Source organism: Mesocricetus auratus, unplaced genomic scaffold, assembly GCF_017639785.1.
Source record: "Mesocricetus auratus isolate SY011 unplaced genomic scaffold, BCM_Maur_2.0 Super-Scaffold_100022, whole genome shotgun sequence".
Lineage (NCBI taxonomy): Eukaryota > Metazoa > Chordata > Mammalia > Rodentia > Cricetidae > Mesocricetus > Mesocricetus auratus.
The window spans coordinates 11920139-11947648 of NW_024429203.1; the positions used below are offsets into that span (position 1 = coordinate 11920139).

The 27510-nt window shown below is 38.2% G+C and overlaps 1 protein-coding gene across 1 annotated transcript in view; it reads left to right on the forward strand.

The window, feature by feature from the left end:
• Nucleotides 1-27510, forward strand: part of Arhgap32 (Rho GTPase activating protein 32) — a 216330-nt gene that overhangs the window by 177087 nt on the left and 11733 nt on the right. Inside the window, 8 exon segments of the mRNA XM_040730215.1 lie at nucleotides 12527-12676; nucleotides 20813-20915; nucleotides 21608-21752; nucleotides 22166-22248; nucleotides 22865-22972; nucleotides 23217-23362; nucleotides 24240-24435; nucleotides 25832-25977. Of these exon segments, the coding sequence (XP_040586149.1) occupies nucleotides 12527-12676; nucleotides 20813-20915; nucleotides 21608-21752; nucleotides 22166-22248; nucleotides 22865-22972; nucleotides 23217-23362; nucleotides 24240-24435; nucleotides 25832-25977 (1077 nt within the window).

A 27510-nucleotide genomic window follows, 5' to 3' on the forward strand; every position in this document is an offset into this window, starting at 1 on the left:
TCTTGTAGGTATTCCTGTGAGTGCCTTGTGGTAGGTATGGGGAAGCTGGTTGCCCGTGTTTGCTTAGCTTTTTCCATTTGAGCTGTTCTTTCTTATACTGCTGGAAGAGTCTTTTAATTCACTGTAGACCTATTTTCCAGAGTCTTCAATATCATTGATTTGCTTTTGGGTCAGCTTTGGCTTTGAAATGACTCCTCGCCTCCCTCATCAACAAATGAGAACCTATTATATAACTGTCAGTAGAGTGCTCGTGTTCATGCGTTCATTCTCTCTCTCTCTCTCTCTCTCTCCCTCCCTCTCTCCCCTCTCCTTTTTTTTTTTTTAATCCAACAGAGAGTTACTGCTGTCAGTGTGCCATTTTAAATCCAGCCTGCAGGACCAGGCAGGCATTCCTAGGATACCTGGTGTCCTCCCTTTGAGGTTGGAATGTCAGGCATCACTGTGAGCTGTGCAGGCTCTAGATATATTCTCTCTGGCAGCCTCTTGCAGCTGTCACCTGCATCAGTTACAAAATGATGTTTTTCTTACTTTCAGAATTATTAATGATATATTGAGCAAAAATGATTCTATACTTTTTTGTTCCACAATAACATCAAGAGCATTTTAAAGCTGAACTCAGCTTTCCTAAAGAATTTAAAATATATGTTTGGGGAATCAGGGAGTGAAGTCCAAAGCTGGACAACTGTTGTATTCCTGATTTCAAAAATAGAAGCTAATTACAGAAGGCATGAAGGATTTTGGCATTTGAGCATTACCCTGCAGAAGTCCAGAATTTTGTAGGTAAAATTTTTTGTATTTTTTTCTTTTGCTACGCCACTGTCCATCTTGAAACCTTAGGCCCAAAGTTAATTTTATAGTGTATATGGAATCAGCTAACAGAAATCATAATATAAATGTCATTTTATGGTTGTTTAAGAACTTGGAAGAAAATAAACCAAAATTATCAATAGAATATCACATAGCATGATCAATTTTATGCCTAAGTCCTAGAAAGGAATGTATGTTACATAAATTATTTATATAAGTACTCCTCCCTCTAATTTTAAAACATCCATGGAACAAAATAAATAATTAAAAAGATCTAAACTCAGTATACTAGATATTACACAATAACCTTAATAATGACTTTTTAATATTAAGTTCCCATGCTACCCTCAGATGACTTAGGAAACCCTCCCCCTTTAAAACAGAACTTTCCAATTAAGTTTTAGATAATGCTCCTGATAAATTATGTAAAACAATTACATAGACTTGAGGTTTCCCATGCTGTTTGTTTTCCTAAATAATTTTATGTTTTGGTATTTTTATTGCAATCTAGATTTGTGCTGCCTAGTGAAACATTTTATTATACCATTAAACTAAGGTCTCATGCTGATTGATTTTATTGTTTGTAATCTTAACAAAAATCATTGTTAAAATCATATCTTCATACTCTTAGCCCAGCATTTTTTCACTAGCCTAGCCAACAAAGGGCTCACCTTCATCAGACCATGAGTTTAATCCCAAATCTGAAGTTCTTAGAACTCAAAACATTTTGCTCCAAAATGATGCTCTAGGTGAAAAATTCCACACCAGACCTTATGTGACAAATTGCAGTAAAAATGTGGATACACTATAACATCACATAAAATTACCTATAGACTGTATGTAAGGTATATATGGAATATACATGAATTTTATGTTTAGGCTTGGTCCCTTTGTCTGTTTTTCCATAGATACATGGATATAGATATAGTTATATATTCAGGTAGTTAGTTAGACAGAGAGATGTGTATGTCTAAATCTGAAAATATTTAAATATACAGTATTTCTGTTACCAAGCATTTTAGATAAGTGATTGTAAAGGGAGGCTTTTTCCTTGAGAGAAGCATTCCCGCCAGCCTAGTTCCAGAGCCGCATCAGTCCCAAATAAAAACACAGGAGGCTATATTTATTATGAAGCTGTTGGCCTTGCTTGTTTCTTACTGGCTAGCTCTGACTTAAGTAATTACTCCATAATTGTTAATCTAAGTATTTCTCTTACCGGAGAATAGTTCCGGGCTCCTACCCCATGGCGTTACATCTCCACTCTCTTGTATTTTTCCTACCCAGAGTCCTTCTGACTCCTAGTCCCTCCTATCTTGGTTCCCTATTTGCTCAACATTGCTTTATTGACATAAGACTTCTCCAACAAGTAATACTCAATCTGTATTTATCTTAATATTGAAAACCTATAAAAGCTTTAAATTCCTAGGTCATTGGCTCTAGTATGTTTTAAAATATCCAAATAGAGTAACTTTTTTGTTATTTTGTTTTTTTTAAACTGGGTGCAAACTATGTAGGTACAGAATAGTATCTGATAAACTGAAGAGACTTGAAATATGGGTGCTAGGTTATCTTGATAATATATTGCTGGATATGTAGAAAAGAAAGAAGGCATAAATGCCAGTGTTTCCCATAACCTTTAACATAGTGTGTAATGGGGAAGTATTCATTTTATTTAATATTTCTGTTTGAACATAAACTTCTAAGAGTATAATAGTGATTAGTTATGTGTAAGTCATTTAGAATGCAGTGTTAAAACAAACTGAAATTCATTATATCTCTAAAGTCCTGGCACATAATAAGCATTCAGTGAACATTAACTATCCTGTAATTATTTTATAACTGGTTAAGATTTCTTTTCCTTTGTATTATCTTTGTAGGGCCAGGAACAGAGCTGTGCAAAGTGTCGGAAAGTATAGCTGTCTCACTAAGTAGACCAGAACTTACAGATAACAATAGGGTCAGGGGTGGAATATCTTGGGCATGTCCTTATTCCTTAATAAAACCTTAACTCGGTGTTTAATCTGCAAGAAAGTCCTTTACTGTGTTTTGTAGAATGTTCCTGAAATTGACCTTGTAACCCCAGCACTCAAGAGCTCAGGTAGGATGATCTGAAGTTGAAAGCCATCCTTGACTGCACGGCCAGATTCAAGATCCTGCTCCCCAAAACCCCACAAATTCATATCTAATTTTAGTAAATAACTAAATGATGTAAAGGATTCAGGTACAACATTATCCATCCTGAGAACTTCATGTGAACACTTCCCAGTAGTATAAGAGAAAGACAATTTCAGAAATTCTGTATTTCAGTTGATTGAAGCTTTTTTTTATTTCAGCTCCTTTAATATTTGAATTGTATGTTAGAATCTTACTCAGCCACCTAGAAGGTGTAGAGCTAATATTCAAGTGACTTACTACATAATTTATGAGTTCAGTTATTTGCAAAATGGAAGTATCATTTGTATCAGTATTTCCTCCCCTCACCCCATTTAAGCACTAAGCTCACTCAAACCATTGCTTCTTTGTTTTCCAAAGGTCCTTTAAGATTATACTACAATACATGCCAAAAATACGTTAATTTCACACCCTTTACCCTGTGTCCCTTTGTGCTATTTAAGGTTATATATGAAATTCCTTGTCTTTTCTTATGTTTAGAAATCGTTGTCTAGGTTGTCACACTAGAATCTCAGTTGCATGTGTCTTTCTTTACTAAAAATCAGTCCTCATGTTTATTTTCACTTCTAATATTCATTCCAGTTCTGCAGAAGGACTTGCCATGGTTTGCAGCTTCATCAAAACTTTTTACCTGAAAAGGATATGAAAAGTCATACAAGACTTTCAAAGGGGGGTTGAATTTAATTTACCACTTTCAAAATTTAAAAAAAAAAGAACAACTAAAAGATAATTTAGCAGATATAGACAATCACCTGATAAAGGTCATCTCCAGTTTATTTTATACTTTTTATCAGTTAGGGACAGAGAAGCTCTTGAAAGATCCAAAGTTATTCTTAATGGCTAAATACAATAAACCATCAGATTAAAGCTGGGAAGAACATAAACATTTAAAAACATTTCTTTATTTTTTTGAGATTATAATATAATTATATCATTTTCCCTTCCCTTTCCTCTCTCCAAGTCCTTCCTTGTGGTCTTTAAAATTCATGGTCTCTGTTTTCATTAGGCCTTGCCTTGGGTGCAGTGATTGTATTTGGAGATGTGTCTGTTGGGACTGTGTTTTGATTATTTGTGGTTTGCTATAAAGGTTGTGATCTGTCGCAAAGAAAGTTTCTCCTATGAGGAGTGAGGAGTAGGCTGATGTGGGAGTCTTAAGGATAAACATTTAGACTATAGGTGGGGGTTGTGCTGGTTTAGTAAGGTGGCAGTGTAGATTCTCCTCTAAGATCCATGACTTCACTGTCCCTGGTTAGATGGCTAGGTTTCCAGCACCAGGCCTGTCTTAAGTCCAATTAGAGACTGTTGTTTACTGCCAGGGTATGTGTGCATTACTGTACCCTGAGGAGTATCGTGCTGTGCGGGCATTGTTGTCTGGGAAGAACTGTTGGCTGCTTCCCCTCCTTTGAAAGCTTTCATGGTGCCCTCTGGTGTCATAAAAGCTAGTCTTTATGAGGAAGCATTCAGTCTGTATGGGAAGTGTATAGTGTCTTCAGCAACAGGGACTTATGTTCTACTCTGGGAGGCAGCCAAGGGTAACAGCTATAGTACGTAATATTTTGGGAGTCTCTTGAACAACCCTGACCAACGGTTCAAACAGGTGTTTGCTGTTTTGTTAGATGTCGTTGACTTTTTTTTTAAAGATCCAATTAAACTAGATGGAAATAAATAAAACTGGAATGGGAGAAATAAGACCAGGTTATTTATATATGTCAGCCTACAAAAGTCTCCAGTCACATTAAAAAAAATAACATAATCTGGAGCTAGAGAGTTGGTATGGCAGTTAAGAATTGGTACTACTCTTGCACCCATATGATCAGCTTAAAGCCACCTGCACCTCAGTCTAGAGGGATCTGGGTCCCTCTTCTGGCCTCCATGAGAATTGCATACACATAGAGGCATACACATATACATATAAATAAAAAATGAATCAATCTTTAAAAAGTAATGGGGAGCTGGGCATTGGTGGTGCACGCCTTTAATCCCAGCACTCAGGAGGCAGAGGCAGGCGGATCTCTGTGAGTTTGAGGCCAGTCTGGTCTACAGAGAAACTCTGTCTCGAAAAACCAAAAATAAAGTAATGGGGATCAGTGTGGTTGTTGAATAAACAATAATGTTTTTTAAGTTTTCTGCCTAGAAATAAGTGCTTTAGACTTTTAAATTGTTCTGTTGTGCCAAAGCCCTATTCCATAGTTACTATTTTCAGTGTTTTTATAAATGAAGAATTATAGTTAGCTTATCCATAGTCTATTCATAGTCACATAGCTAGCAGTTCCAAGGCAAATTTGGAACCTTAGGAACCTCGCAATTCTCAACTACATTAATTTTCTACATAGCAGTAATGACATTGTTTGAGTATGTACTTTAGAAAAAAAGATAGTATTTACAGTAGCAACAAAAAATAACATTTCTAATACTAGCTATAACAGAAAAACAGGTACGATCTTCACAGAAAAAGCAATTGAATGTAAAAGAACCTTCAATAAAGGGAGAGAAACACTATGTTCATAGCTTAGGAGACTCAACATTGTAGTTCACAAAGTTCAATTCCCTCCAAAATTGGATGCAGTTTCAACGACATTTCCAATGGTTTTCACCCTGCAGCTTGACAAGTTGATTCTAAGATACGGGACTAAAAAGACAGGGCAGTTTAAGTGGAAGGACTTGTCTTCATTAACTACTAGAAAAAAACGTAAAGTGAATTGCTGATGGAGAGTCAGCTTAAGACAAATCTTTAGTGTACATCTTTTTACAAAAACAGAATTAGAATTTCTGCAGAATTTGTTTTGCAAATTAGTAGACACAGGAGTATTTAGTTAAAGGTAATAGAATAATTGATAATACTTATGAAAGAGAGCTATGCAATGTGAAACACTGAATTTTTAAATGGGAAATCATGTAGTATATTTACGACTTGGAGTAAAAAAAAATGGCATAAAATAAAGATGCCATACCTAAAAGCATGCTTAGTTTATATGATAAAAAGCAAGCTATAAACACGATAAAGACATTTATGAGTAACATTCAACTGACAGGTTTTGTTTTTCAGATTTTATAAGAAATTAATACCCATCAGTAAGAAAAACACACTTAAACAAAAAATAACAAGTATTCCATTAAAGAGGAAAATGAATAACCGGTAAAGCTAAATGCTTACTAAAATAGCCATCACAGAGTACATGTTAAAGTCAAGTACAGTGTCATATTCATGAGAGGAATGAAAGAAATAAACAAAATAGGACATAGGTCTGAAGGATGGGCTCTGGGCTTCTGTGGGAGTGTGACACAAGTAAATTATCTAGGGACTGTCGCTCTAGAGGCAGGTTTGGTAGATTTCTAAGCAGAAGGTCCTAAAACTTATATTTTAGGATTTATTGGTAAGCTTCAGGTTTCTCTGGAGTCCAGCGACTCTGAGCATGCCTGCCAGAGGAAGCCTCTCATCATGCCACGGAAGGACTTACAAAGTTGCTTAGTGCAACATTGATTAAAATAATAAAAGCTCTAGCTGCCAGTAGGACACTGTAGTAGAAATGGTTGTATATACTTAAAAGGGTACGATTAATACAGTGACAAATTAATATACTGAACTACAAGTGCCAGGAATAAATCTCAAAATATATAGTGATGTAAAGTTTGATGTCATGATTTCATTCCTAAAATTCTAAACCACAGCATGCTCATCTGAATTGCTTGTGACTATACACACATGTAGTTTCAGTATAAAACACAGGTGAGAGTGAACAATACTAAGTTTGAGATAAAGATTTTCTGGGTAGAGAAAATAGAAGTAGAGTTGGCTGCTTCAGCAATCTATAGTGCTTTATTTTCTAGTTTAAAAATGGGAAAAATGTGTGTGGGCAAGTAATATGGCATAATACTAAGCTTAGAAAACCAAGATGATGAATACATGAATATTACTTTGGTTAACTCAGTGATTCTCAACCTTCCTAATACTGCGGCCCTAATACAGTTTCTCATGTTTTGGTGACCTCCAACCATAAAATTATTTTCATTGCTACTTCCTAACTGTATTTGCTGTATGAATCATAATGTAAATATCTGATATGCAGAATATCTTGAGGTGCGACTGATGGAGCGGGAAGGGGAGAAAGAGGAATCGTCTCCTCCTTCCACTCTCCCATCTTCCCCTCATTAGTTCCAATTTATATTACCCAACTAAGTGAGCTTTAATAGAGTTGTCGTACAATGTGGGAACAATACCCAAACTTGACTCCACATGCTAGCAAATAAAAACCGCAGTACTAGGAAGGGTTCTTCTCTTTGGGTTGTTAGCCAAAGGGGTCCCATAGATTCCACACTAAGCATTCCAAGCTATTGCCAATATGCTTGGCTGCAAAGTAGCACTTGATGGTAAGACCCTATTGCTGAAAACATACAAACTTCAGTTACAAAAACCCCCTAAATAGGACACAAATGTCACATTCCTCCCCATAAAGTTGAGGATCATTGTAGAAAAGGGGTAGAAAGTTTGTAAGAGCCAAAGTTGGTGAATAACTTCAAAGAAACAGTGTTTTCTGGACACAATGCAGTTGTATATATGAACTTACAGCACTTGTAACAGCAGACACAAGATCTGCACAAGCTCAAGCCAGAGAAAAACTTAGCATGGAGCACAGTGGGGAGGAAGGTGAATATAAAATCTACCTGTCTGAGGCTCCACTGGCATTTGATAACTGCTGGGGGAAGGAGAGTCAGCTTTCTTTAAGGATGTTACCCTAGTAAGTCACAGACTAAGGCAGGCCTTAAAATGTACTTTTTAGGTTTTCTTTTGAAAAACAGAATTTTGTATTAACCCATTAAGTCAGCTTAGTAGTGGTCTAGATAAAACCCTTACTATGTGTTCCATGATGTATATAGATAGTGCTAAAAGCAAACAGTGATTTTGAATAAAAATTAAATCTTTATATCTATATAATGGAAAAATATTTAAAGTACACAGTTAAGATTTAGAATGTTAAGTAGAAAGAGGTTGTTCTAAGACAACCTAACTATCATGTATTCCCACTGTTGAATTTCTGCCAAATGGTTTATCTAATCTGTGTTTGAGAACAAAGCAATAGGTAGGCTTTTGAACACAATATGTCAAATACCACTGAATTTTAAGAATTACAGGCTTTTATTATATCTTCAGTTTGCAAGGAAATCTCCACAGATTGTGTGTAACAGAAATATTACCTTCTTGACTTTCTGAGTTTGTTACAGATATTATAAATGATGGTTGTTCAAATAAACTTAATGTGAGGGCCATTTTGTAGACAAACCAGCTTCTTTTAAATCGTTGGAAATTAAGCCAAGCCTAGACTTGTGCTGGTAGTCTGAAAGATATGTGAGAACTGATTTAGAGAACTCTAGATGAAGTGTGAGAAGTCAGGTCTACTTTGAGATTGTTTGGCAACTGTTGTCATGTAATTAAAGACCTCAGTGTCCAACCTCCATATCAGGGTTCACCATGCACTACAGAAGTGGCTGTCTTTAGTATCTCCCCATAAACTGGTAATTGGTATCATAAAGATTTATGTTGGCAAAACTAAGGTGTACTGCTAACGCATGTAACTACCAGGAAAACGGGTCTGGTGGGTTTGCCTGGTTTATGAAAAGATTGCAGATTTAAAAAAAAATCTGCCATGGCTAAATAACATGGAAGAATTTAGTATTGTGACCCATGTTTCATTTTAAATTCTGGAATAGGAAATTTGGATGTAAAATGTGATTTGCTTTAGTGACATATTTTATTATTTTATTGTCTCTAATCTAGCATGTTTTGTGGACCTTGATCCCTACAGTCTTCCTTCTAGTGCATTACTGTGTTTCTCCCTAGGAATGGGCTTGTCAGCACTTAACCATGGATAGCCAAACTTTACCTTCCTCACAGAAGTATACCAACAGAGTTGAGAGTACTTTGGTTTTGCCTTTCAAGGAGTGTACTGGCAACATTGGACAGGGATAGGAGACAATTCTTATATCCAAAATGAGTTTCTTTTGGCTGTTAATATGTATAAAATGGGGAAGAAAGTTTGAGTGAAGAAAACAAATATGAATGATTTGGAATTGTTGCTAGAGCATAATTTGAGTACAATTAATTTGAATATTTTTTCTAGTTTAGCTGATTTCTAATTCAGTGAGATTAATCTTTATCATGATGAATATCTATTATTTTAAGACTTAGGCTGGGATGTAAACAGTCAAAAAGCAAACCTACCACACCCAGGACTCTATGCCATGTTGTCATATGTCAGTAATGGTTCTGGAAAGGGGACAGGAGCAAGGTGGGCACACAGTAGAGGCAAGGAGGATGTGCACACGGGCAGCTTCTCTGCACCCTCAAGTGCAAATGGGGACTAGAATTGCTAGTGGCATTCTCTGCTATCTTAATTTTTATTGCAGCTTTAATCAGTTAGGCCTTGTGCCACTGTCTTAGAAAATAATTAATGTGAACATTCTTGACCCCAACCAGGAAAGAAAACCATGTTAGCAAACCAAGAAGCATAGTTAAAACAGCCTAATGCCCTGGAAAGACCAGTTGAATATGGAATATTCTCTGGATAATGTTTTTTTTTTGCATTGAGAGTTTGGTTAAAGGATCATAATTCTAAATTTATCCCACCATTATTAATTAGTTGTAATTTCTGTGTGTAACTAATTCTCATTGATAATTCTAGTAATGATGTTCTAAGTAATAAGGAAAAAAAGAGTATTTGTCCCTTTCTGCTGATGAGTTCCTTTGAATACATACAAATATACTTAATAAAAATAAATTTTAAGGGGGATGGAGAGATAGCTCAGAGGTTAAACGCACTCTCATTGTTCCTTTAGAGGACCCCAGTTCAATTCCCAGCACCCACATGACAGCTCACAACTGTTCAGATGGATCCAGTTCCAGGGGATCCATCATACCAGGCATGCATGCAGGTATATCTGTGCATGCAGGGAAAATACACATACACATAAAATAATAGATCTTTTTAAAAAAAGATCTGCTTTTAAAAAATAAATCTTTATTTATGTTCATGCATATGTGTGTGAATTTGTGTTTGTGAGAGATATTCATTCCTCATTCTTTTATATAATAAACTTATATATCTTACTTTTCAGACTCAATTATCTTAGAGATTATATTGTATCAGTAGATAGTTTTTAAAAATATAAAAAGTGGCTGGGCATGGTAATGCATGCCTTTAATCCCAGTCCTTGGAGGCAGAGGCAGATGAATCTCTAAATTCAAGCCCAGCCAGGACTACATACCCTGTCTCAAAAAACTAACCAAAGGAGCAAAGAAATACATGTCAATAAACCTGTGTGAGTGTAAAATGATTTATTCAGCCAACTTCTTATTGGTGCATTTTTGGCTTTTTTAAGTAATCGCTTGTTTTAAATTGTTTGAGCTAGTCATTGTGTTCCCATGCATAAAGCCCATACTCTCTATTGTAGCCTGTCATTTGTAACCACATTGAGTACTTGCTGTCGCACTAGCTCTCCTACCTTTTGGCTCTGACACAGACTTCTTGGGGCAGTTCTCTCTGACCATCCTGTCTTCTGGAGTTACTTTGCTCCCAAGCCATGTTGACTTTGTCCTACCTATTTCCTTGTTAGCAACTGAAAACACGTAGTATTCCCTTACTCTCTTCATTTAGGTCCTGTCATACAGTTGCTAAGAGCTTGGGTGTTAGCAAATGGCCTGGTTTTGAATTCTAATTATTTAACCCTAGCATGTTGACTTACCATCTTGTGCCTCAGTGTCCTCATCTAAAATTGGAGCTAAAGACTGAACATAATGGCTCAATGTAAAAGCACTTGCCTCACAAGCCTGTTAACCCAATTTATGTAAAAAAAAAAATTAAGCCAGATGTTGTGGTGCATGTCTAGAAGCAAGAATCCCAGTATTTCTACACACGGAGACTGGAGAATCACCTGGAATCTCATGGACTATCTAGCCTGGAGTGTACAAGATGGCAACAGCAATAAAAGAAGCCCTGCCTCTCAACAAAGAGAGAACTAACTCCCAAAAGTTGTCCTCTGGCATCCATGTTCCTTGTACACACGAGTGCACACAATAGTAAATATAAATTAATTAATCAAATTACTTGTAACTAGGGGGAAATAAACGACGAATACTAGCCTATTATTATACTTTGTGTCACCTGCCTCTGCCTCCTGAGTGCTAGAAGTTAAGGTGCATGTATCATGACTGACTACTAAGTAAATTTTAACCATTTGATGACTAAAGAAAATCCTTCCATTAAGCCTGTGCAGTGTAGAGTGACTGTTTGTTCCAGTTTGCCCAGGACTTTTCCTCAAGAAAGCTTAGTGAGGACACTTGGAATCTGTGGGGAAAAGGCTTCCATCTACAAGTAGTATTTCCCATAGATAAAGCAAATAAATGGCCAATGTTTGATCTGGTCTAGAGTGGTCCATCTGGGACCTGAGTATTCTTCATGTCTTCTGAAGATGAAGATTTGGATTTGCTGAAGAATCTATAGTACAAAGAATCAGACTCTAGTAATCGTGTATACAGAGTAGGGGATTAAGGCCTTGGGAAGGAGTCTTTAGTCCAGCCCCTGATCTCTGAGCTTATGGTGTTTGTTTGCCGTGTGTTGTCTTGTAGAGTAGCTCTCCCTGCAGGCTGCATCTCTTAGCAAGCCTCACTTTTGAAGAGATTTGTTTGTTTTCAGTGCTTTCATGGTTGTCTTTCTCATGTATTAATCAGTAGAAATATTTTCTCCAAATACTAACTTCCTTAATTATTGCCTTGATCTTCAAAGAAGTTAAGTTGATGTATTTAGATAATGTGGTATTTTTATTGCCATTAGGTTGACCAACATGTTTTATGCCATCATAGGGTAAAATGAAGACAGTTTCTTTCTCCAGTTGCATTCCATGAATTACAAATGCTGTGGAAATTTCTCACCATTAAGAAAAATATTTTAGCCAAGCCTGTTAGTGCAGGCCTATCTCAACTAGTTGGGAAATTAAGGCAAGAATATCTTAAGTTCAAGGCCTGCCTGGGCTACAGAGCAAGTTCAAAGTTGTTGTCTACACAACTTGCCATCTCAGTGTGTAAAAAGTATAAAGGCCGAGGATAGCTTAGTGACAGAACACTTAGCATGGAAAAGGCCTATGCTCACTCTCCAATACTGAAAAAGAAAAGAACTTTTCAAGATAGACTGCATGGGAGCTACCTTTATACTCCTTCAGACCTTTCTTACTATGAAAATACCCAAAGCAAGACACTGGATCCAAACTCTGTTCCTTCTTGCGTGCTCTGAGATGATGACTGCTTTGCCAGGTGGGCTTTATATAAACATCACAGAGTACAGCACATGTAATTGCTCACAACCCCATGAAATAGGATCTCGGGCCAGGGAGAACAAAGTGCATCAACAGTCAGACAGCTGCATACAAGTTAAAATGTACATTTATAACAGGTTGTCTTGCTGGTAGATGATCAAGTTGGTTTCTTTTTGTCCTAACCGAAATGCAATCCCTTGCTACAACTAATATACTCATTTTGTTTTTGTTTTTGTTTTTTTAGTGTCTAAAAAGCACGGCAAGCTTATTACTTTCTTACGAACATTCATGAAGTCTCGCCCAACAAAACAGAAGCTGAAGCAGCGGGGAATCTTGAGAGAGCGAGTATTTGGTTGTGACCTCGGGGAGCACCTTCTGAATTCTGGATTTGAAGGTAATATTAAACTTTATGAGCTTACAGTGTTAGTTCCTGGTGTATTTGTATTGGTTTTCTGTCAGCAGTCAACGGGGCAGATGTGGTGACTGGTATGTGCTGTGGCTCATTCAGCTGGCTCTGAGCTTCCATAGCTCACCTCTGTTCTGGGTGGAGCTGAGAGTCTTAGGAAGTGCTTTGCCAGAGTGTTCTATTCAGATGAAGAGCTGGCTGCATTCGAAGGGTGTTGTTACCTTGTGGGCTATGTTGCATCTGTCCAGATAACTTCTTCAGCCAGCTTCCTGTTCATGCCCTCAAACATTTATTTCCAATTGCAGGCATTGTTTTTGAGACTGTAAAATGCTAAAGCCAGCCTCGTAGATTTTATACCTAAAATTTATTTTCCTTTCTCCTTTGATTCTGAGTGAATTATTTAGTAGTTGGATAAATGGTTGGAGGGTAGGAAAGGAATTTGAAGTTTTGTTGGCTGAAATTTTAATTAAAACAGAAATGTGTTTTTTAGTATCTAGGTTAATTGTACTTCATTTAATAAGTGTATGGAATTTTTTTAAAGATTTGAGACTTTAGATTGTTATAACATGGATATATATTTTATATGCACATAGACTATTTTAAAGTCTAAAAGAATTATATGTATACTAACTAGAATAGTCATGAAGAAAAATATTCAACTTTTTATATGTAACTGTGAGAGGAGATGAGAATATATATAAAATAAAAAGATTTAGCTATGTATTATATACAGTTGTTTTTCCTTACATTTGCTTTTATTTAGACTTTATAAATAAATGACAACTATAAACTATAGTCATATGCCACATAATGCTGTATGGAGTAGTGATAGAATGTATATATGACAGTAGTCCTGTAAGATTGTAATCTAGCAGAAAAATCCCTAGTGAGACTGTAGGCTTCCAAAAATTTAGTGTCGACTGGAGACCCCAGGGCCTAAGCTTTATCTCAAGCATCACTGCCTCCCAACAAAAAGTCTAGGCCTGCACAGTACTGTGTATTTATGTCAACATTGGCACTGGCCATTGTATAAAAGCATAAACTATAAAATTATAATGACATACCTAACTTTTTTGTTTTTCAAGACAGGTTGCATATGTAGTCATATGCATATGCTACTACCTATATAGTCCATGGTGGCCATAAAGATCCCCCTACTTTTGCTCCTGAGTCCTGGGATTATAGGTGTGACCTAGCAGACCTGACTATGTATATAATTCCTGATAATGATAATGAAAATATTACTATTTTATGTTATAGCTATGCTATTTAAAATAAGCACATTTTCATTATAGAAAATGTTTCATTGTGACAGTGTTACGCATTATGAATTACACTTGTTAGAATACATTACTTCTATTTAAAAGTTACTGTGGAACAATAGCCTCACACACATCTTTCATTTACTGTGTCTTGACTGGACTATTTTCTCCTGTACTTGATTTAATCTCATTTTGTGTTTTTTATTGTGGCTCCTAAGTGTACAAAAACCACCATGAAGGTTGTCAGGAAAAGGCCACATTTCTTACCCTGGACCCAGTGTTAAAGGTGATTAAAGAACTATGCATGTAGAAGCCCAGTCAGTGATGGTTGGTCCCTCCTGTCAGGCACACCCAGTCCAGCATAGCTCTGATCATTTTGGTTGCTGTTAAGAGTTCTGCTTTATTAGAGACTCAAAACTGATCAAAGTGCTGCAAATAAGTGACTATTGGATGCTCAGTTTGGGACAGGTCTGCATAACCTGTCACTGACTAGGAGGCAGAAAACGCAGGAGCTGGAGAATCAGGAGGACTGTGACACAGTCTCCTTTGTGTGTCATGGCTGTTGCACCATAGACTCTCAACACCAGTGACTGTCTGTGCAAGATGTCATTAGCATTCTGTGTCAATGGACAAGGATCTCATAAGGCCACATCCCTCCCTGAGGAGCTATAGGCAGTTGCTGGAGAGGGAGTGTCATACTACATAGTGGTATATACACTGATAAATTATCATTGCTCAAATAAAGTACCACATCCATGGTTATGTAGGCATGCGCGCGCACACACACACACACAAAAGTAGTAAGGGAATGGTTGAGAAGAAGGAATTTGGTGACAGAAGGAATGTGGGGAGAATATGAACAAAGTAAAGTGTAGCAGGAGAGGTGAGAGAGAAGTTATGAAAAAATAAACGAGAATTCTCTGTATTATCGGGGACAACAAGACTAACAAAAATCGACAGTCTGGGGCTGGGGAGATGACTGATTGCTGACTTGTCTCAGACTCATGGAGTTCTGCTCAAATCGAAATACTCTTGACTACCAAAACCTTGTTTGGGCATCGCCAAAGCATGTTATAAATGGCATCTAGAAGATGAGTAAGAGGAGTCCTTCTGCTTCAGAAGATTTGCCAAGGGTGGGAAGATTGTGAAAACCAGCATGGCTGAAGTAGAGCTGGCAAACGCCTTAACCCTAGGTGTGGGTGAGGGCAACACTCAGTACAGGGGATGTTCTTGAGGAATGAATGAATGTGGAGTAACCAGAACTGGATCAGAAGTGCACAGCTGCAGCAGCAGCAAGAGTAAAGGAGGCTGGGGGGGGAAAGAGCCCCCCAAATTCATGAAGAGGCTATTGCAGCAGCTTTCATAGACCCCAGCAAGCTCAAGTTACACCAGTGACAAAGGCTGTCTGTAAGGAAGGACTGTGGTCCTTCTACCTATGGTAGAAGAGAAGTAAGCCAAGCCACCCGCCCACTGTGGACACCTGGAGATGGACAGCTCTCCAGGAGCAGCTGTGGCAGGGCCTTGGAGTGATCCCAGAGAGCATTGTTGGCTTCCAATAGGACAAGTGGGGAAGTGGAGAGTGTGCTGCTGCAGATCCTGACCCTGAGTTAAACTGGGCTAACATGCTTATGTCTTTGTTTCTAGTAAAATAATTAGGAAAAAAGTTTGGAGATTAAGGAAGAAAACTGTAGTACATTGTGGTTTTAGTTATGATTACAGAGTGAGAATAAAAAAAGGTTATAGTAGCTAAGATTAATTTATGAAAGATATTTTTATGAGTTCAGTGCAGCATGTGCAATAGTTTTCTAGTCAGAGGTGCCTAGCACTGCCCTGGACCCAGGCACGGACTCACCCAACACCTATTCCTGTCTTGAAAGCCCCATTTATAATAAGTGCACTCAGCAGGTGAGCTATATTTTTTATTTTATAGTGTACTTTTCTCTACAGTTGATATGTTTAGATATGTTTCCAGATACAAATACTTACACAGTGTTCAGAACAGTAATGTGCTGCCCAGCTCTGTGCCCTTGGAGCAGTGGTAAGATTATACAACCTGAACGTAAAGTAACCACATCATTCGGTGTGTGAGTACACACGCTGATGCAGACACACAGAAATCTAAGGGTGTGTATCTGAGCACATGTCCCTGTCATTAAACAAAGCATGACTTTAGGGTTTTACCCTAAACATGAACATTTGTGGCACTTTTTTTCTGAGAAGCTCATGCCAGAGTAACATTTTGCTAAGTGACTCATTCTCTGAATTGTATTCCTAGTGAGTGATGAGACTTAACAGAGATAATCCTGTTACACTTTCTACTGTTCAGCACCGCCCTGTCGGAGTGAATCATAAACCAGACCTGTTCGTTCCTCTTACACTGTGTTGTAAGAAATCATTTAGGAGCTTGACAAGCCAGTTTTCTGTGTAGTATTTTGTTGTTTCTAGTGCCAGGGTTCTCTCGGGATAATTTTACAGAGCTTAAACTCTCATGGTTTTATAAACTGAGTTCACTAAAGATTGCAGATGTTTTACTGAGTTTTATCATTTGCTAGAACATCCTTATTTTCTTGTGTTTGTGTCTCTTAACATTGTACATCCTTGCTTGGCTCGGGTCATCAGTAAGAGTCAGCCTTCACCAGGCTGCTGCAGCATGCTGAGCTTCCTGCACCAATTCAGCTGCTTTCATTGGAGCCCTAGAAGTTTGGGCTTCCCCTCCCTCCCTCCCTCCCTCCCTCCCTCCCTCCCTCCCTCCCTCCCTCCCTCCCTCCCTCCCTCCCTCCCTCCCTAATTAGTGGAAGACAGCTGCCAACATAGCATTTTGACAAATAGGAGGTTTTACTATAGTATTTATAAATTCTCTGGTTATAAAATCTTGTCTGGTAGAATGGAATTTTCATGTATCTAAGGTTTGGGTGTTTTCTTTTTGTTTGTTTGCTTTGTTGTTCTTGTTTTCTTTTCCATGAAGGCTTCTTTTACTTCACGTACATATTTAAAATGGATTCTCTTAAAAGTTTGAAAGGAAATTGCTACTCAGAGTAGTGAGAACTTTGTAGAAATTATGTTTGGTGTAAAACAAGAGTATTGGGGCTGGAGCCTGGTTGCTGGAGTGCTTGCGCAGTTGGCACAGAGTCTTAGGCAGGCTTCATCCCTAGTGCATTGTAAATCATCACAGTGGTGCATACCTGTAGTCCCAGCCCTTGGGGGACAAATTCAAGACAGAAGTTCAAAGTCATCCTTGCCTACCAAGTGAATTCTAGGCAAGCCCTGGCTACATGAAACCCTGTGAAAAAGAAGAAAAGAAAAACAAAATACATGGAAAGTGTTTTAAAATCTAAAGGGAGGAAACTTCATACATTACTGCGTTTGAAATTACTTGTCTCCTTTAGCAAAGGCCCTTATTTTTAAACCATTGTACGTATATGAGGATTTTATGACTAGAGCATAGTAAAAAAAAACAAAAGCAAAAACCCAGATGAACTCACTCCTGAATTTAGTTCTTCGAGTCCATATATTTTTGCAACTCGGAGTCACGGTGCTTGTTCTAAGTGCCCTGCACTGTTGTGACGGTGTCCAGAAGCCATCTCCCTGGAGATCAGTTGTGCTTTTCATCATCGTCTACAATGCCTGCATGGTGCCCACAGATAAAGTAGACTTCATAAATACTGATTGGTCAGTGTGAGAGTGAATAAAGATAATAGACATGAAACCAAAACCTTGAGTAAAACCACAGATCGGTTTTTATTGTAGTTTTCATGCTGCTTGATTTAGCAGTAATTCTAAACTTCCTGAATTCTAATTTAGATATTTCCTTATTCTCTTGTAAGATCATGCTAAAAACTGTTAAGTAAACCAGAAAATTGTATGTCGAATATTTGTGACTAATTCTTGAAGTTATCTTATTTTAGAGGGATCACTTTGAAGGTTTCTATAGTTAATTTCAACTAGGTTTTTATGTGGAGCTGGCTAGTTTGTTTGAGGGAGGGAGACTAATAAAGGTTTCCTACTTGTTTGGGAGAATATGAACATACATTAACTTGCTATCATGTGGTGTAAGTGTCTAGTGAAAGTTACCCATGCTTTTTAGTAGCTCATTTCTATGAAAATTAAATAATGTGTGGCTGGAGAGAGCCCAATAAAGAAAGAAAATCCTCCCCTGAAAGGATTTCTTTCAAGGCCAAGCCATGTATACATGGGTGACCTAGCATGCTCAATAAGAAGGTGGGGGGGTATGGGTGTGTGTGGGTGCGCACATACGCATGCATGTATGAGCTGGTGCATACATGTGAATGCTGAGGCTACGGGTCAGTCTTGGATGTATTTCTCATTTGTCTATACCTAGTTTTTTGAAACAGTCTCTCCCTGGGCCTCACTGATTAGACTAGACTGACAAGTTATAAAGTTCCAGAGTCTCCATCTCCTCCTCCCTAGTGTAAGGATCACAGATGTGGACCACTGCACTCAAATTATATGCAGTTGTTAGGATTGAAGCGCAAATCCTTATGCTTGTGTACTAAGCACTTTAACCACTGAGCCATGTCCTCAGCCCTATGAAAAACTTCTTTAACAAAGAACAAGGAGCTGGGGGATCCTGGCTCAGTGAGTAAAAGCACAGGTGTGAGGAGCCAGGATCCCATAGAAGCCAGATGAGTATTATGAGCATTAGGAACCCACATGCTGCCACAGAGTGATGTGAGATGGTGACAGGAGAGTCCCCAGAAATTTGGATGAGCTAGTCTGGCATGTGCAGTAACACACACACACACACACACACACACACACACACGTGCACGTGTGCTCTGTTTTCCTTTATAAACTGTTCAGTAATCTGTAAATATATCTGCTTTTGGAATAGGTGACAAATTTGTAGCCCTAAATTTTACTACACTTCCAGTTTACAAAATAGAAACTGACTGAAGGACACAGGTTATTGATAAAACAATATGAGAAAAAGAAAGAACCTAAGCTCTTAAAAGATGACTTCATATTTAGCACACCAGATTGTTTATTAATAAGAAACCCACAAAAATCTTCAACAGTTCTGTTTTTCTTCTCCCCTACATAAGCATCTTTTGTTGTTGTTGTTGTGTTACTAATTAAGTTCATGAATGTTTTAGATGCAGAAGTACACAGCTGAAAATGAATATAGCTCTGTATTAAGGAACTGGCTCTCAGAGCACGAGCAAGTTAATCACTTGGTGATTTTGTGCCCAAAGATGGAGGAAGCTTGTTTTGGTTTTTCACTGTGGAGACTTTACAGTTATGAAGGGGGAATGGTGTACAATCAAGAGGCACTTGTAAATAATGCTGTACTGTGGCCATATATGCAGAGTGCTGCAGCTGCCTTGACTTGTGGGTATTCAGGGAGGCTGAAGAGTGACCACTGAACCTGCTAGAAACACAGCATGGAGTCCTCCATATGGTGAGACTGGTTAGGGAGAGGAGTTGTAAAAATGGCTATTGTATTAAAGGGCGAGGTTTCAGTTGCTCTAGAATTGTAAAACACGGGAAATAAGGTAGTGAGTATAAATTATAAAGGGCCTAATGAACCTGGCAGTATAGTGCAGTAATTTAAAATGTTGACTCTGTGCTTACACTGCTTGCATTAGAATTTAATTTCTAACACAGTTCCTCCATGCCTCTGTGAGAACCTGATGTTTGAAGAAGTAGTTCTTCACTATAAAATGGGGTAATAATAGTACTTTGCCCATACAGTTTCTTTGCGAATTAAACAAGTGTGCATTGTAGGGTTGGTGAGATGGCTTATCAGGTAAAGGCACCTGCCATAAAGCCTGATTACGTGAGTTTGATCCCTGGGATCCACATGAATGGAAAGAGAAGCAGTTCCCTCGAGTTGTCCTCTAACTTCCATATATGTCTCATGGTGTGTTTGTGTGTGCACACGTGGGAGAACACACGGAGGGAGGGAATAAAGAGAGAGATAGTTTTGAAGTGTCTACACTGTAAGGACTAGTCCTTGTTATACAAAGTGCTCAGTGCTATTTGCCTCTCTGCTTTTTAGACTTTTAATCACAAGGGCTTTCAGACTTTAAATGTAAAATATGATAGCTGATAGAATTTAAATGATGGATTGCATGACTCTATTAGATGCCTGGAAATCAAGGTACCATTACATTAAAAACAACTGACAGTAATGTACAGGAAGTGAAATTCAGTAGTTCAACTTGTCTCACTAGCACATCCAATCTGCTTCATTTACCACTGTGTGTTTTTCCCTTAGTGTAATGTTTCCTTACAGACTGAGCCCTCCCATGTCTCATTCCCCCACCTTGCTTGTTAGAGCTTTTTAACTGACACTATCAAGTTACCAATTAAGAAGTCTGTGTGCTGGTTCATTTGCATTATAAAATAAGGGATGCTAATTCTCAGACTGTAAAAATGTAAGTGGTTATAGAAGTTTATCACATAGTTTCAAACTTTTGTTCTAGCCCATATGCCCTTTGCATTGACTGAGAGGTAAAAGAAGCTTGTTTAGGAGTGTTGCAGCACTTGTTAAGTAATTACATTGTTGGGACAAGTGCTTAACTCTGTAAAATCATTTGCTATAGATGGTGTTTTAGTGAATTGATATCTGTTTATTTTAGTCTGTAATTGTGTACAGGGTTAAAATCTTAATCTAAATGAGTCTGGTTGAAGACTGTCTAAACTATGTATAAACAGAGCCTGACTTGGTGTTGCCAGGTTTAGATATGAGAGTTAATAAACAGATCCTCTCTCTTATAACAGACTAATTAATTTGCTCTTTGATTTATGAATTTTATTTTGCCTATAAAGACTCAGATGTTTGGGATCACCTTGGTTACACTGAATATCAACAGTAATCTGTCTTTAAAACTCTCTTTAGTGCCCCAGGTTCTCCAAAGCTGCACAGCATTCATCGAGAGGTATGGCATTGTGGATGGCATATATCGGCTTTCTGGCGTTGCCTCCAATATCCAGAGACTTCGGTAAAACTTCGTGACTTTTTTTATTCTTATTTAATTCAGCATATTAAAGTTATTTCAAAAACAATAACTTTGATAACCATAGTTACCAGTAACATGGTTGAGATAAACAAGGAAAGGATATCCATGTTATTCTCCATGTAAATGACATTTCATTACCTGTAGTATTCCAGAACCATGCATGCTAACCTCCTCAGTACTTCAGTAGTATTTTATCTCTTTAAAATGTTGGAAGAAGGCCAATGAGATGACTCAGCAGGTAAAGGTACTTGCCGCCAAGCTCTGTGACCTGAGTTCCAAGCTGGAACCCACATGGTGAAAGGAGAGAATTCACACCCACATTGTCTTCTGACCAGCATGCATGTGCCTTAGCGTGTGTGTCAAAATCCTAATGTAATATATGAAAGATAATGATTTGAAGAGAGTAGCATGTCACTGAAGTAAAGGTAATGCTTTGGGTGTTATTTCTATTTTATTATTAAAAGTTGTGTCCTTACTTTATGCATGAATATCTGACTAAAGATAATCTCTTGCTACTGTTGAAGTCCAGACACTGGTTTGTTACACATAGTAATCTGAAAGAAACAGCAACTCTGAAATAGAGGTGAACATTTTGGAACTTGCATTCTTTTCTGTGTCGTGTATTTTCTTCCTTTTCATTAAAGTAATCCTGTCTTGTCTCCTGTCTGGGCTAGTCATGAATTTGATTCTGAGCACGTCCCCGACCTGACGAAAGAACCTTATGTTCAAGACATCCATTCTGTGGGCTCCCTCTGTAAGCTGTACTTCCGAGAACTCCCAAACCCTTTGCTCACCTACCAACTGTATGAGAAATTCTCTGTGAGTACTAGATGGGATACATCATCTCAAGGTCTTCCGGTAGTTTTGCTGTGTTTTTATTCAAAATCTGTTTGGGTTTAATCTCATGTGAGAATTAATTTTGTGCTAAAAATGAAAACAAACAAAAAAATCTCCTTAAACAAATAGTAGTAGTCAAGTGAACTGGGTCTTTGAAGATTTCAAATTGTTGTTCTTGCATTTCTGGCTTTGAGCCACTAACTTAACACAAGTGGCTCTCCATACCATCACGCTTTTAACATGGCAACTGAGCACCACAGCGCGGAAACAACGTGCCTTCTTGATGCTGTGTTTTTACGTTGCCCTTTGGATCAGTCTCAGAGTGAGATTGCAAGCTAGGACCTCTCATTTGTACTAACAAAGCTAACTGGTTTGTTGGGTTATGTCTGTTATAGGATGCCGTTTCAGCAGCAACAGATGAAGAACGGTTGATAAAAATCCATGACGTCATCCAGCAGCTACCCCCACCACACTACAGGTAAGTCATGACTTGGCAGATAGATATAGCAACCAGAGAAGTGCATGTGGGACACAACTGGATCTTTGTGACACATACATAAATTACTGTTTCTAATAATAGAAACTATGGTTCTGTCTCTTGGCCATTGTCTTTTATTGGTTTTAATCTCTGTATAGTTAGGAGTCCAGGGATACTGTAGATGGTTGATAGGGAATGTGTGTACATAGTATGTACACTATTCTGTTAAGTTATTTAATCTCAGTATGCATAGAATTGTTTAAATAAATAAGATGAATAAGCACATTACAGCTGAGTGGGTACTATAAAAGCACATCAGCTGCCCAGACACTATTCGTGCTGCTACATGCCGTCTTTAGGTTTATATTATCTCGTTTTGATGCTTTTAGATGTTTGGACCCTATCCTTTTAGTTCTCTGCTGAAAATAGAATAGCATAGCTTCAAAATATTACTGTGTGTGGAGATTTAGTTTTGTGGATATTTCATTTTGAATGATATTTCATGAGTAACCAAAAAGTATTGTTTTCTATTCTGCTGTTAGAAATTTACAAGCCAGTGATTTCCACACTGCCATACAGTGTCTGTTTCAGTTAGCATGTTGTATTCATTTTCCAGAACACTGGAGTTCCTGATGAGGCACCTATCTCTTCTAGCAGACTATTGCTCCATCACAAATATGCATGCAAAAAACCTTGCCATTGTCTGGGCACCAAATCTTCTGAGGTAATTTATATTTGACTATGAACTTTAGAGAATACATTTTCTTGAATTAAGCCTTGGGTCATTGTTCCTCGAAAAAAATAGCAAGTAAAGCAAACCCTTATTTTATAAACATCTCCTTAAAGCAGCCTATTGGCATTAGCTAAGGGACTATAACCATCTCTGTAACTGTAACTTCTGTGCTGAAGAATTGTGCATTAGGAGACCTCCCTTCTCAGCTCTGATGGGACTGTTACTGACCCAACAGATCGAAGCAGATAGAGTCGGCCTGCTTCAGTGGGACAGCAGCTTTCATGGAAGTGAGAATTCAGTCTGTGGTTGTTGAGTTCATTCTCAATCATGTCGACGTGCTCTTCAGTGGGAAAATCAGCGCTGTCATGCAGGAAGGGGCAGGTATGGCTCAGATGGCTTTTCCTCATTACCAGGAACAAATTCTTAAAGAAATGGAGAACTTTGCAATTATCATTTCATTTAATACAGTGTGGCAGTGGTAGATGATGGCTAATTTAAGTCTATTGCAGACTCAACAAACGGGCAATCCCTCAATGTGTGTGTATAGTGGATCCTATATACTGGACTGTTATAAGTTCATTACACATCAACACTATCTTGCCTCAGGGCTAGGGAGATGGTTCAGCAGTTAAGTGAACTGGCTTCTCTTCCAGAAAACAGAAAACCTAAGTTCTGTTTTCACAACTGTCTACCAACTCCAGTTCAAGGGGATCCACCACCCCCTTGAGGCTTTCATGGGTACTGCATGCCAAGGGATACACAGTCAAATACAGGCAAAACACCCATACACAAAAAAATAATTAAAAGGATTTCAAACAGGAGCCGGAGAGATGGTTCAGAGGTTAAGGCAGCTCATAACTGTCTGTGACTCCAGTTCCAAGGAATACAACATCCCCAAACAGAAGGCAAAACACCAAATCATATAAAATAAAAATAAAATTTTAAAAATGATTTTAGATATTAAAAAAATTTCACCCCAGTTTAGTATATATAAAGGTATGAAATTTATTAGAAAAAGAAAAAAGTCCTTCTGAAACTAAAAACGTTGGTACCTTTTAAGAAAGGAGAATAGATTATTATAGAAATCCGCTGTTCTTTGGACTGTCACCTTCTGTTTCTTGTTAAATATAAAGCACTGATATTATTCATGGAAAAACCTTGAAGGAAAGTGGAAACACTGTCATTAGTAGAGAGTGAAGGTGGACAGACTGATGTGCACATACAACACTGACATTGTTTGTTCCTTTTCCATTTGAAGCCTCACTGTCAAGGCCCAAGTCTCTTCTGGTCTCTTCTCCATCTACCAAGCTGCTGACATTGGAGGAAGCCCAGGCAAGAACACAGGCTCAGGTCAATTCTCCCATTGTGACTGAAAATAAGTACATCGAAGTAGGAGAAGGGCCTGCTGCACTTCAAGGGAAGTTTCATACCATAATTGAGTTCCCACTTGAAAGGTAAAATACACTAAGTCTATTTTTAAAGTGTGGTTTCATAGCTATAGGTAATAGTTTGCTTTAAATTTTCTGTTTTATTATTAAATTAAAATCTGGGGCAGTTGTAGAAAAACATTTACATGAATATAAATGATACCAAATCCTTCATAAGGGAAATAGCTAATGAAGTTATTCATGTTCACTGTGTGGCATTGGCTTTTCTGTCTGAGAAATGTTGTGCTGAAACAACTTACTAAGAAAGCAGTGAGTGGGCCGTAGCTTCTGTGCCGCTGACTCCTTCCCAGCTCCGACAGACTCCTGGTTAGCATCAGAGTCCCTGGTAACCGAGACATAACGACTCTCCTGCCCAGCTCACACCCGCCTGGTCAGGAGCAGGGGCCGAGCCTCCTGTGCAGTTCCCATGAATGCAGACGTTGTTGTGTTGCCCAGAGAAGCTATGAACTCAACCCAACACGAAGTTACAGACTTGTTTGTGGCTTTTGTTTTTGTTTCCAGTTTTTAGTTGTACCCATCTGAGCTGATGCCCTCACTGCTTGTTCCCTGAGGAAATGCGATTAATAGTGTGACTCCCTACTAGGTGTGTAGGAAGATAAATGCATGTGCAGGCTATTTTTTATGTGTCTGCTTCCCCTCTGGCCTGTGCTCACCAATGTAGGGATCTTGTTCCCTTGATGATGTAACACTAATGAAACCTCAGAGTTTGTTCTTTTTCGTTGTTGTGTATTCCTCCACCTTCCTTTCCTTTCTGTGACTAAAAAACAAGAAGTTGGTATGTAGTGTTACTTTGTCATTCCTGAAGTATCCTGAATACCTTGCCTTCATATTTTAGTCCTGATTTGCTCAAAAATGTCTTTACTGAGTAGTGATTCACAAAGTAGACATTAGGATGTAGACATGTTTGGGTTTCATGGAATCCTCATTTCCTCACAGAGTTTTACAGTAGGTCTTCATTTAATCAGCCTCTTGTGTGGTGGTCTGATTTCGAAGGACTTTCTAGCTGTACACAGATAGTTGGCACACTGCCTGACATTCAGCACATGCCGGATTCTTAAACCTCTTCCCTCTGTCCTGGGTCTCTCTACTCACCTCGGTTTTCCTATTCTGTTTTATCTGTGGAAGCTTAATAGCATTGTCTTATTTTCACTTTTTTCCGGGTTGTAAGGCACAAATGGCCTTTGTGAAGCTGTTGCTCATGTTACTATCCACATGCTTAGCTTCCGAGTCATGCAGAACTGCACTGTACAGAGCATGACATGGAAGGGAGAAGGCTTGCCTTCTCTTCAGTTATGCCTCTCCAGGCTGCTTCACTCTTTCTACAATTTGTTCGTTTCTTGTTCTGTAGGAAAATAGAGCCTCAGCTATCTTAATACTGATGAACTCTTTTTCTGTTTTGTAGAAAGAGGCCTCAGAATAAGATGAAAAAGTCTCCTGTAGGCAGCTGGCGTTCCTTTTTCAATTTGGGGAAGTCATCTTCTGTCTCCAAACGCAAGTTGCAGCGTAATGAGAGTGAGCCCTCGGAGATGAAAGCCATGGCTTTGAAAGGTGAGCACGCTGCCACCTTATTCTGCTGCAGCAGACTGCCTGGTGGCTCTTGGCACCAACTGCTGTCTGTCCTTGTGGCTGTCTTCCCTGGGTCTTCCTTCCCCATGCTGTTAGGACACAGCTTACTGTAAAGCGTGCATACTGGTGTGGCACATTATGTACAGAAGAACACAATTTCTTAAAGATAGATTTTACACACACACACACAAATTAACAGTGCATTTGTGACATTGCTTCTTTATTGTAACATAGCTTATATACTACTGATAATAAGCAAATACTGCTATGTTATATACTTGTTTTGATAGTTAATTTTACAGATTTAAAATTTACAAAATTGCTTCACCATACTTTTCAAATGTATAATAACCAATAACATTCTCTGTCTCCTAGGTAACTTGCTGATAGGAGCATTGTGTTCCATCAGCTAGATCTATTATTGTTGAATGAAATATTCTTAAAAATAGTTTTTTTACAAACTATTGCTCTAATCGTTCTCAGAAATACAGTCCACTCCCTCATGCACAGGGTATTTCACTGGCCTGGAGCTCACCAAGCAGCTGCACTAGGCAGTCAGGGAGCCCAGGGAGCGTCCTGTCTTCACCTTCCCAGTGCTGGGATTAAAACTACCTACTGCAATGCTCAGTAGTTCTATGTGAGTTCTGGGGACTAAATTTGGGCCATCTTGCTTGCAAAGCAAGATCATTACCAACTGAGCCATCCCTCTACTCTAGACAGGTTTTTAGCCTTTCTTTGTTGCTTATTTCCATTTTATTTGAAGATTTTGTAATAAGTATATTTCATTTTTACAAAAACAATAGAAAATTTTTCTGAAAGTAATGTCAAAATATTAAGTGATTCATTTCTGGTGACGAAAATACTGATGATTTGGGGATTTTTTGTTTCTTACAATTTCTTGTAATTTAAGCTTCCAAAATATGTAAGAATTCTAATTATTTAAAAATAGAAATAAAATCCTGAGTTTCAAAAAAAAACTATTGCTCTAATAAGAACACCTTCTTAATCTAGAAAGAAAAGTAGCATTTTTCTCCTTTGGTACTGTTAGAAGGAATGTTCAGTTCATTTACATCGTTCAGTTTGCAAACATGTATTATATATATGTGTTAGGTATTTTTATAGCAAGCTATGCAGAAAGAAAATTAAGGCAAGTGCCCTGCATTAAGAGTCCAATTATGAAGGATTCTATAAACAAATGTCTTTGAGTATACAGGCACAGCTGAAGTAGAATTCTGTTTGGCATCTTTGACAGACATTGTTAGTTCTTGCGGGGATGGGCTGATAGTCAAGAATGCTTAACTCTAAAAAACAATTAATATTGTGTTATGTGTTCGAATGTCTTGCATGCATTTGTGTGTGTGCACTCCATGTGCCTGTTGCTCATGGAGGCCAGAAGAGGGCACTGGATTCCCTGGAACTGAAGTTACAGATGGCTGTGAGCTGTGCACTGTGTGGGTGCTAGGAATCAAACCCAGGTCTGCGGAAGAGCATCAGTGCTCTTAACCACTGAGCCAG